The 12,272-nt window shown below is 36.8% G+C and overlaps 1 protein-coding gene across 2 annotated transcripts in view; it reads right to left on the bottom strand.

The window, feature by feature from the left end:
- Positions 1–12,272, bottom strand: part of CDH13 (cadherin 13) — a 484,188-nt gene that overhangs the window by 48,768 nt on the left and 423,148 nt on the right. For both annotated transcript variants that reach the window (XM_068411196.1, XM_068411195.1), the window contains exon 10: positions 11,205–11,458. In XM_068411196.1, coding sequence (XP_068267297.1) covers positions 11,205–11,458 — 254 coding nt within the window. The remainder of the gene's footprint in view (positions 1–11,204; positions 11,459–12,272) is intronic.

The following is a 12,272-nucleotide window of genomic DNA, read 5'->3' as shown; positions in this document are numbered from 1 at the left end:
TGTTTTATTTATAATGTCATCAAGTCTAGGTTGTTACATTTGTTATAGGTTGCTGTGCTGAATTTCCCCCCCACACACCCTCTTTTGCCTAGGTCTTCAAGGGATGTTAGAAAAATGAAATACTAGTTTTCAGTTGTTGAAGAAAAACATTAAAAGTCAGATTCCACACTCAGTTATAGTCACTCGGGGATATTCATTGTAACATCCTTGGTCTAACTGATGTTACTGCAAAACAAATTTGGTCCTGTACATGTAAATATTAATAGAGAATACTGACAGAAATTAAATTCTGCCAGATATTCTGAAAAGCATGTCACAAAGTATAGTGGTATTGAGAAAGTGGCCCTTTGTATGTATCTCAACATGTAATATACAACCTATGAAAAAACTCTGTGTTTTTCAAAGAACTGGAAAATTAAAGGATACTTTTTACAGGGAAAATTACCCTTTATTTGCTAAAAGGTGAGTTCATGCTGGACACTTCTCAGTAATATTCTTTTGGAGGTTAGAAAGCATCTTTGTTTTTAGGCTAAGTCTCCTGTGTGCATCTGAATGCTTGCTCTGATATACTGCCTACAACATATATCTACTCTATACAGCACAATTTTTATATCATGTTCATCATCATAAGAGCCAAGCCCCTCTTAGATGTACATTAAGCAACATGACAAATGTGTCATTTAAGAACTCTGCTGGCCAATGATGGAAAACGTGAAGAAGTTAGTGGAAAAAGCTCCAAATAAGTATTCATTTATGACACAAAAAGAGCTTTCATTAGAAGTTACGGGATTAAGTACTAAAGCACAGGTAATGGAAGAATTACAGTTGTTTATGTAACCTTAATTTGCCTCACTGACAGTTGCCAATAAACTTTATATCTAGGCCATGCTTGACTGCAGTGTGGTACCAATGAGGCAAGTACTTTACCAACAGTCTCCCACTATTTGGTCATCTATAGTTTTATTTTCTGCTTGATATCTCTTGCATTCAGTGCACACTATATATAGTGCTCTGTAAATCCAACGTATTTAATCCTCTCCTTAGCTTCTTATTATGTCTTAGTTACTCTAGGCTATTTTATTTAGGGATCTGAATGTTTTGCCTGCCACCTTCAATGCACGTCCATAGTATCACTGTGGGATGAATTTTAATGTTTCAATTTGACAGACAAAAAATGGAGGCCTCAAGATCTTTAAAACTAAAAGTATCTTCTATTTTTTTTTTCTGAAATGAAAAAAACCTCACCTAATGCACAAAGAAGGACTCATTCAAAGGGTTAGTTATACAATGATTAAAACTATTATGGGCTTTTTCTTTTTTTTTTCCTTGTAATTAAAAGCCTAAACTCTGTAACAGTTTCCATGAGTCAAACTAACTTAACACAATTGACATGGAGATATGCAAGACTGAGACATTGTTTTCTTTCTCTTCTAAAATGTGTTTTAAACACTAGTTAATCACTTAGAAGCTTCCAGGGCCAGAAGCAACTTTTGAGTTCTCCATTTTGAAGCTGCAAACCTTTTACCTTACTAATACGAAAATTTCTTCTTTTAGCCCTGAAGCGTTATCAGATAAACTCTGTGGCTGCATTTGGTTTTTATACATAAAATGCTACCAATGACCCAGGGCTGAATCTCCAGAGAGGCTGGGCCTTAGGCAGGTAGAATTCTATTGGAAATTTCCCATTTGAAAAGAAAAATAGGAAACATTATTCTGACAGGCCCATTAAAAATAAGTAAATGTGTAAAAATTCTCCAGGGTTCGGACTATTGAAGGAAATCTGGGTGAGCCAGGTTAGTACCTCCAAGGCAACGCTATGCTAAGTACTACCCAATGGAGCTGCCCCAAGGGATCACATGGATAATAATTATCTTGCTATATGTAGAGTAGGCGTGCATGTCTCTGTATGCATATTTACCTAGAGCATAATGGTCATAAAAGTAAGAAGAAGCCAGTCCCTAGCAATTCACATTTGAACCAAGAATGAATCTGCAGGCTTACTGCTGCTTAACAAAGTGCATAATTTCACTCTTACTCAGAAACTATTTTACAGAAATTGGCATCCTTATTACTAAGTTAATAGAAAAATGCCAATTGAACTCTACAAGACTTTTTTCCTATTACAGTAACATTGCAGAGCTCCATTTAGTAAAAACGAGTGCTTAAACCTTCTGACAATTTCTCCACTGAACTTAAATTCCACTCCAAGAGTAACCGTCTGTGAGTCTGAAAGAAGATGGGGTTCTTTGTGCCTTGAACTGCACAGACTAGGGATGCCCTGCGGTTGAGCAGTGGCTGTAAACACACAACAGGAGTTCTGTGTATTTGGGAAAGCTTCTGCTCTGAGATGAAATCCTATACCCAGATTCAGTGGGAATTTTGCCACTGAACTGTGTCCGTGGTTTATTCTATCCTTATTCTGGAGATGGCAAATTAACCAAAATATAGCCATAATATTAGCACCTCATATTTTCACAGCAGGGCAAAAAGCTATGGAAGTATTACAGCATTTCCCTTTCCCAATCAGGACACAAATACCAGACAACACCTGCTCTGGTCTCATCTGAGATCTATACCTGCTTTAAAGACAGAAGTGCTGAACTCCACAAGAACAAGAAGAATGGCTTAACTATAGACTTCCACTTGATGACAGGATTCTGGCCTAGACACAGTACCAGTCTTCCTGGAAAACTTATTTGAGTGCCTGGTTTTCCAGCTTTTGCCATCATATAAAATAACACTGGTCACTGGAGCTACAATCTTACATGTTACCAGTCCAAATAAATTTCTGTAAAAGCACCACTGAAAGTTGTAACTGCATCCAGATGTGCACACGCAATCTAACTTGGCTGAGTGGGACTCAAGAATTCAATGGCTTTAACATTTTAACAGAAATTCATACCACCCCCTTTCCTGTCAACTTGCCTCCTCACACAGCATCCTCAACTTGATAGCCAACTTATTATAATCAAGATACTCTCTACTTCTTCCAGAGGCAAAATCCTGCCTTTTCTGAAACTAGAAGAGAATAGTAATGACAGAGTGAGTTATTGTCAAGATCTGACTTCCACTGCAAGCATAACTTGTGACTGATATATCCTATTGTTATATTTCTCAAGAAGATCTGCAATATTGTTTAGTCAGTGACATGAAAAATGTGCCCTATAATTTCACAGTTCACAGTCATTCATTCTTAGTGCTGACATGGTTGAAATCATAATGTGGCATAATATTGTTATGCAGGATAACGACAGGGGGTCTAATTAAACTCCCCTTAAATGTTACATTCATCCTTACTAATCAAGAATTTGGGATTCTTAAGGTAATATGAAGGGAAGTTAAAACTGGTTTCTGTGGCTTATTTGATTACATGGAAACACAGATTCTCAATTCTATCATCTATAGCTTTAATATCAACATATTAAGTATGATTTATGCCAACAGAGCAGAGCAGATGGAAAATTTTAGGAATATGATCTTCTGACAAGTGTTGTCAGGAGTGATAAAGTCTGGCTTCATGTAGTTGGGTTCCCTGCAAAACTATGAATCGCTGGATTGAGACTTCCTGGAACCCCTGCTTTAGGTAGTCTTTAATAATTTAATTCAGACACTTCTACTATTTCAGGGACTAATCAAAGAGAGAGGGATTAATCTTTTTTTTCTCAGGAAAGAGACACTGTTCTTCAGGAGAACTGCCTCATTCAGTCTGGGTTAAAATTTGCTCTCTGCTCTGCCTCCTTTTCTATTAGGAAAGGGTAAGGAAAAAACAGATGCTATAGCAACTTGTTTATGTACATTAATCTTTCCCCCAAACCCTGGCAACTGCTAGGAAGAACCAAGCAGTAAGACAAGACGTTAGCATAGGTAAGACAAAGCAAGTATGGGAGTTCCCCCTCCTCCCTGCAAGGCAGAAGCCGGCATACCAAAGCTTAGCACCAACTGGTTAGATAGGATTGTCCTTAAGCACTAAAAATTAAGATATACAAAAGCAGACAAGGAGCAAAGAGGCCTAACATCTGCCCCAACACAGAGACACAGGATATGAGCAACAAGAGGGCAAAAAGAAACAACGGGGGAGACTTAGAGGTGTTCACCACTAGAGAAACACTAGAAGCAACTGAGAAATCAAGGGCTCCTAGGGACTCTGCAAGGTGCTAAAAGGGAGGAGCTGACAGGTTGGCTGTAAATTAAGCAAGTCAGGAAATGCCTATGAGTAATAAAAGGACTGAATAACAGACTTTGGGAAGCAGCCTGTCAACGTCTGTTCACTACTCCGAGGAAAAGAAGGTCCTGTAATAGCATAGCTCCGATATTGAAGCTGACAGAGTTGAAAGTGGCTTTCCTGACTGGTCAGTGTTAGATGCTGTCCGCAGCTTTTATAAGACCTGGCTTCCAGATTTGGCAGATGTTTTAATTCTCTCAGCACTGGGATTTTGCTCCAGTCATTTATTCTCTTCAGTCTCATCTCAGTAGTTCCCATCAGACACTTTTTTTTTTTTCACACCAGCTGCTTCCTCCTGGTTAATTCAGACTCAGTGATATATCTGCAACAGTGCTGGCCAGCTACAAATCATCTTCTGAACAGGAAAAATGGGGCCTGATTTCATTCTTAAGCTATTATAACCCTTCCAGAGTTACATCACTGTGATCGTGGGTATGAGAGGAGAATAAAGGAGGTACAGTACCACTCCAGAAACAATTTTGCTTCTTTCCTATCTTGCTGTAGGCCTAAAGAGTTTGCTGCGTAGGGAAAAAGGGCTTGGGTTTGTTTTTTTTTTCACTCTGTTCAGTGGACAAAAAGTGGAAGTCAGTTTGGTCAAACAATGACCAAAAAAAAGGCATTTTTTCATTAATTTTTCCCTTCAGATATTAATATTATAATAGTAACATATATATATATCACAGTGATTACCTACACAGATAGTATTAACACATTCAAGAAACAGTTTCAGTAAAAAGACTGTTATGTAGAATACTGTTGAACTGACAGTTGACTAGGGAGCACCTGCAATTATAGGTGGCAGTTGCGTAGCATGAAGGAATTGGCCAAGTTCTTTCTTTCAGAAGTGATTCAATCTCTCCTTTCCTGGCATTGCTTGCTGGATACCCCAGTACACGAAGCTCTCTAGAGTTAGTGTTTCTGTGTTTCAATTTTTTGCAGGAAAGACAGAAGAGGAAAAACTTTTTGCTTTCAGCAGATTCCCTCTCTACCTGTCTTTCCATCTAATTTAAAAAAGAGAAAGGAAAACAATGCGTACTGTCCAATATACAGCAACTTCAGATCTAGAGATGTGCTACCAATTCCCAATGGCTGGGTTCAGGCAGGCCATAAATAAAACTGCAGAGCCAACTTGAGATGCTCTTACAGTGAAAAATTCTGGCTCTGCATGCTGAGAGCATGGCTCAGCCATTCATTTATAACAATAGAACTATTCTTCTGTCTGCACAAGGAAAACAAATCTCCTGTTGTTAGGAATCAAAGACAAGTCCTTCAGAGACTCTAGGAGACATATTTAACAATGACTAAGTGTGTTACTTCATAAGCATGCACTCTTTAAGACCTTCTATCCCTCTCTCATTATATAGTACTTTTGTAAGTGATTGCAGTGTATCCCAAAAAGCAAGTTTATTGACTTCCACCTGCAACGAAAGTGCTTTAAAAAGGCCTGATGTGCAACGAAGTATGCAAAATTGATCCCTTAAGTGTTTGTGAGGAACGTGATTTGAAGACTCATCCTTTTTCAGAGGGGGTTCAGGATCCCTGAAGAAATCCTGGCAAGAGACATGAAAAAGGCTTTTTAAATTTTCTTTGCAATTCATGGCTTATATATTCGCTACATGTAAGGGTGGTGATCAGCAAAGAGAAGTAACAGAAGTACACTTGCTTTTTGGAGTGAATTCTCCTTAGTTTTCTCAAGTATTTGAGATTTAGAAGACGTCCACTGAACTATAAATCCCACTTCAGTGTAGTTTCAGCACTATTTTACAGAATTTTAGGCAGTCATTTTTCTGACAAAGAGTATGCAGATCATGGTTGCCACCAATAAGAGTTTGGAACATTTCCACTGATTTCCACCAACTCCATAGGCACCAACCCCAAAGTTATGATGATGCAATCTAAAGCAAAACGTGGCCCAGTAGTAAAAGATCTCGTTCCCTCTCGTTCCCAAAGTCAATGGCCAGCCCACTGTCCAGTGGCTCTCGGTGAAATGAGAAATAAACACAATCACTTTTAATTCAGTGTCTGTTAGGTTTAGCCTTATCATCCCCATGGTCTGATGTTCAAGGATGAAGCCTCATTAATATATACACTTAATTTGCAGTATAGAAAAAGGTACTTTACGTAAAGAGAAACAGAGTCTATCCACCTTTCAGATAGACCAGTAGCTGTTATTTGGAAATGATGACAATAATAAATACAGCTTTGCTCCCACTTATGGACTAGCAGAGCTATCAAACACACAGCCAGTGCAATGGCAGTGCTAGAGCAGTCGAACACACAGGCTGCGGGTCAACAGGCAGCTGGGTAGCTGGATCCATCACAGGCTATTCTAATCTGAAACGATTAATCTCAAACAAAAGGAGATTTACTGGTTTCGTATTTGTGTAGTTCCACTAAATTAATGGTATGGTGATATAAGGAGACCAGAATCAAATAAAAGGATGTCAACTTCCAAGCAAAAAATTTGTTTTCAAATTTCTACAGCTGAGACTTCACCACTAAGACAATGTACCTATGCGTCCAGAAGCCACTTATATGATGTGAGGTCAGCTGGATTCAGGTGCAGATAGAAAAATTACACATATAGAGATGCACACACACAAATATATATCTTATTTACATATACTGCTTCAGCTATTTCTGGCAGTCTTTCATATTCCCATAAAACTCACTGCAGTTTGGGTTCTGTTTCTAAGTTCTCCGGCTTCAAATACTGCATTTTAATTCTACTTAATGAATTAGATATGCTTTAGAGCTATAATAAACTTTTCTTGTGAAGATATTTCTGAAGCATTGAGTCACATTGCTTACTGAGAATAAATACCGCAATAATATATTTACATAAATAATTTAAAATCCAAGAGCACAGTAGGTAATAAAAATATACTGCCATGATAAACCATGAAACCAGAAAATAACATTGCTTTAATTAAAAATTACAAATACACTGCAGTAAACAACTTATTTACACGTAGTTAAAAGTCTGACTATTGAATATCCTGGACTTGTTGAATCCAAAAAAGGGAAAAATACTGAAACCAATCTCTTCACGCAGTCAAATATTGAGGACCGTAACTGTGTTTAATTAAGATCTACTGTTAATAATGGATTTCAGAGAGTGAGGCTCTTCTTTTAATTTCCCAAGGTAGAATATGTTATTAAATTTGGCCTTTAACTTCTCATTGACATGTACACTTGAAACTTCTGATTAAAATTTCAGAGGTTGGGAAGAAACACCCAAAATTAAACTCTTAAATCTGGCACAAAAATAACAATGATCCCTGATTAAGAAATCAAATTTCAGAAACTTTATTACTGTTCTATTAATAAATTGTTGGGTTCTAATTAAAATGGTGCCTGCTGGATTTCTTTCATTTTTTAATTCTAAAAAAGTTGGAAACTGTAGAGGGAATTAAATATAAAAAAAAATAGGTTAATGAATCTAAGAAATGTGATATAAATTTAACAGGTTCCTTTTCCTTCTGGGAGTGATCACAGCAGAACAAACATTATTTTCCACCCTAAGGTATGTGTTCAGGAAAAAGCACAGGTTCTGTTTGCTCCTTCCTTTCTACAACATCCATAGTCCAAAGCTCACTACGCTCATTGCAGACTTTTCATAGGAAATCATAGATCTGGATATAGTTGTGAAAGTTGGTGTTAACCTAGTTTTAAACAGGTCTAATTTAGAGTATGATTAAACTCGATAAGTTATTTAGCTGGTCAATATGAGCATGTAGTTCTTGTTTCCAGGATGATGTTTCTACCTCTACCTTGAGTTTCTTTGAAATGTTAACGGCAGTAGATCAGGGAAGAGCTGACACCATGAAAGCTCCCTGCTAATCGTGTGCAGACAAATAGCTAGAGCTCAAGGTACGTGCTTTTGAGTCTTACAAATACTTGGAGTCCTATTTTTTTCAGTGTAATACATTTTTGCCAGCTTGTTTGAGCTTTTAAATGAAATTCTTTCTCAGTGTGCAAAAACACTTCAAGCTGAAGAATAAGAAAGAAAATTGCTTCAAAAGTACAGCTGTCTTTAGGAATTTTTACAAAGTAAGCCACGTTTTTCAAAGAGATAAGTAATTTGAATCTGATTCAGATGTGCAATGTTCAAAGAATAAATTAAATCTAGATGTGGACAATAGCACAAATGGTTTCTATACACTATTCATGGTTCTTGAAAAGCATTTATGATGCTATATCTAGCAGAGTAACTAAATTTCCTGATTACAAATAACCATCAGCCCCTCCTACAAGTTTTATATAGAAAAATACCTAAAAATATCACTGCAGTTAGACGTAGCTCAGTTATAGGTTGAAAATAAAAAAAGTAACATTACTAATTCTCTCTTGTTCTTTTGTTTGTATCTGTTTTGAACAGACATCCACTTTGTTGGGGCTGAGGTACGTCGTTCACACAGCGCACACATTACAAATCTGGTATTCATTGCTTCTTGCAGACACAAAACATTGCTTGCTAATGGTCATTGATATTTAGTGTAATATCTCGTTTAAAAGTCTGTATTGTGCTTGCTTGGCCTTTATTTTACCAGCATAACCATAGTAAGGACTCTGATGAGATAATTTATAGCAGCATAGTCTGAGAACCGTGTAGTTTGGTATGCATTCTCTATAAAAGTCCTGGACCTAAGCCCAAACTCTAAACACACGCTTGCCTGTAGGAATGTACGAGAAAACATTTCTGCTGGAGCCAAACTAGTGAGTATTTTTGGCCTTTATACATGCAGTTTTACACTATCCTTAATTGCAGATGCTGTTCTCATATACTACTGTCTTCCTTTTTCACTGCTGGTAGCTACGTGTTTCAGTAATACCTGTCAGTGTTAAAAGCATCTTTTAAAAATGCTGGTTTATGCTTTCTTGTTATTTTAGCAAAAGCACGTACAAGTAGTCAAATTAGCCTTTCCTGAATCATTCCACCATTTCCCAGATTTCTATTACATTTGCATTAGTTTCTTCTAACTTATACAGCCACTTTCTTTTACATAGTTTCTGTATATGACCATGCTTCATTCCCAACCCAATCTAGCTTATTTCTGCTCTTCTTTTCTGCACATGCGGGGCAAGAAAAGAAAAATCGTGCTTTTTGCTAAAAACCTTCCATGCAGATACGGTAAAACTTCTGGGAAAAATCTATTCAGATTATGATCTATAGTCAAGATTTGAAAGTTCCTTTGCAGCCTGTTGTGAGATGGGATGGACTGCAAAAAGCGTTTATGTTACTTAAACTGGTTACATACAATCCTTAAAGCTCACTTAGAGTTTTCAGTGACTCATTGGTATGTCCTATAATTTCAGTGTCAATGTAGTCAGGAGAAATTCAGCAAAATCAGTAGGTCAAGGGGAAAATTCAGATAATAGTTTCTGGATTGTTGGTTTTGATAACCAAATCCTTATATTTTCTTGGCTCTTCCCTTTTAGCATCACAAAATCAACTGTTACATTAATTAATACAACTTTCTTATCTCCCATGAAAATACATGAAGTTATGAAGAACTTCAATTATGTTTTTTAAACTCTGTCCCAGTCCCAAAGGGAATAAATATCTTTCCCCTGCACAAGCCAGGTTCTGTGCTGAGGGTCATATTTCTATATCTGACAAGCAATAGAAATTCCATAGGTTTTCCATCCATAGACACAAATTTGTGTGACCAGAGTGAATGAAATAAGGAATCTTTGGAGCAAAAATTAAAATTAAAAATAAAAATGCATTCTGTAAATAAATATACTTAGAAAACAAGGGGAATGATATATGCTAAGAATCATCCTTCAGATAAACTGATATTTCAATGGCAGAACTCAAAGACATTTTTGATAGAGAAAAACTGAAATATTCATACTCCATTAACTAGGTATTTTTGAGGTGATGCAGAGAATTGAAGCTTTTAATTATCTGCTTTGCCTTTTTCCTCCTTCCTTGGAGATGAGCACACTCATCTTCTTAAATTCACCTTCTCATCATTCGAATCCGAGGCTGTCAGTGTGGTCCTTTGCAATGGCATGCTTACCAAAAATTGTTACTGACAGAGAACATCTTCAAGATTAGTAGCTTTCTTTTTTTGTAGAACAGTACATATGTCAAACCTTCTTCAAGAAGTGCACAATCACTGCTAAATAACCCTGTGACAGTAGAGAAATCTGCCTCTATGGTATGGATTGATAATGCACATTGTTAAGGTAAAGCTTTGAAGTCATTCTGACAAAGATGTTTATGCTCTTTTATAGACATTGATATCTAGGGAAAATTAGACTCACAAATAAGAATGAAAAATTAAATACAGATGTAGATTTTAGTTGTAGTGCCTAACCTGCAATTCTCAAATGCTGAGAAAAGCTGTCTGGAAAGTCAGTTTAGCATTAAGGAAGAAAGTCATTGATCTTTAATTTTTCAACAAATCTAAAAACAAAAGACCAGACCAGGTGGATCAAAATATAAGATGATGGCACCACTTGAGGTCAAGGTCAAGTCTTAGCTTACTGTAGCTTCAGTGTCTCACTGGGAAATGTTTTCTCAGCCCTTGAATGCAGATAGACAGTCATTATTTCACTGAGGGACCTTATAAATGATTATAACATGACTTAAAACCATATGTAAAACAGATAAATTATTTCTAGACACATTTCCAATTTTTACACGTTTTCTCTGGCTCTCATGAAGGAAGAGGAGTTAACAAGCAAGTTAAAAGTAATTTTGAAAGACTATGCAAAGCTATGTCTCTTGCTTGTGGCACTTGATTGTTCTACTGCAGTAATCTCATAGCCTGGAAAACTACTGTCCCCTGTCTAATGCAGTTCTTTGTTTTCATCATACTGAATTCTCTTCATTGCAGGAAAAAAAAATTGCCACTTTTTATTCTGTAGAGCCAAACTTTAATTTAATTCTGTACTTGCAGGCAAATTTTCAGGCAGAGAAGCTATACTCACTTTCTGATGGATGAAAATTAGAGGGTACTGCACTCACCTGATAGTCTGATGTTGCAAAGTATCTGGATCAGTAGCATTTACCGTTAACACAACACTGCCAACAGGAATGTTTTCTTGTTTCGTCACTGTCATTGGGTTTGGGTGAAAAACTGGGCCTTCATTCACATCCTCAACAGTGATCTGAACTGTTGCCGTGGAACTGGGGCCATAGGCTATGTCTGGAATCAGCGGGTCTTCATTTTCTACTTTGATCAGCAACGTGTGAAACGCTGAAATCTCATAGTCTAAAGGCTGTAAAACATATCATAAAATCAGAGTGCAATGTGCAAAGACAGTACTTAACACTTTTTCCTTGTATCCTATTGCAAACTTGCAGAAAATAGAATCAGCATTCATTGCATCTGATACTTGGTCAGAGTTTAGCATTAGACAAAACGGTAGTTATCAAGTGCATTGAAGATAATGAATGGAATGGACATAATGAAAGATGGAGTTTAATTCTCGTATATACATGCTTAGTTATCATGTAATATGCATTTAGGAAACAAATCAGTCATACTTAGTAGTTACTTATGATAAGTAACATAAGGCTGTTTTCTCAACTCCTACCTTGAAATGAAAAGCACTGCCATGGAAATACATGCTATTTGTCTTAAGAACTGAAAATGCCTCTTCCGAAGTCAAACAGAGAAAATTCTGGTACAGGCAGAAACCAGGGCTGTTTTGTTTGGTTGGTTTGTTGTTTGGTTTTTTTTGTTGTTGTTGTTTGTTTTTTTTTGTTTGTTTTGTTTTGTTTTTTTGAAGTGTAAGATAATTATCTTCAAATACAGGCAATAAATTTTTTCACGAGACTTTAGAAATCTGGGACCAAAGACGGCTCTCCAGTTCAGTCTGAAGCCACGTCCCTTACTTCCCTGGTATTTGCACCTGTGTTCTCTAACTGAGAACAAAATGTGGTCCTTGAATCCTAATTGTACCCTCAGTCACAAACCAAAATTTGTTGTAAAGTCTCACTATTGATTGTAATACTTACTGCAAAACGAGCTGTTATTTGAGCACAATGGCAACACAGTTAGCAACAGGCAGGTCCTTATGACTGTAGAAG

Source organism: Nyctibius grandis, chromosome 12 (genome assembly GCF_013368605.1).
Source record: "Nyctibius grandis isolate bNycGra1 chromosome 12, bNycGra1.pri, whole genome shotgun sequence".
Taxonomy (NCBI): Eukaryota; Metazoa; Chordata; class Aves; order Nyctibiiformes; family Nyctibiidae; genus Nyctibius; species Nyctibius grandis.
Note: the sequence above shows the minus strand (reverse complement) of the source record. Positions and strands in the feature narration are given on the sequence as shown.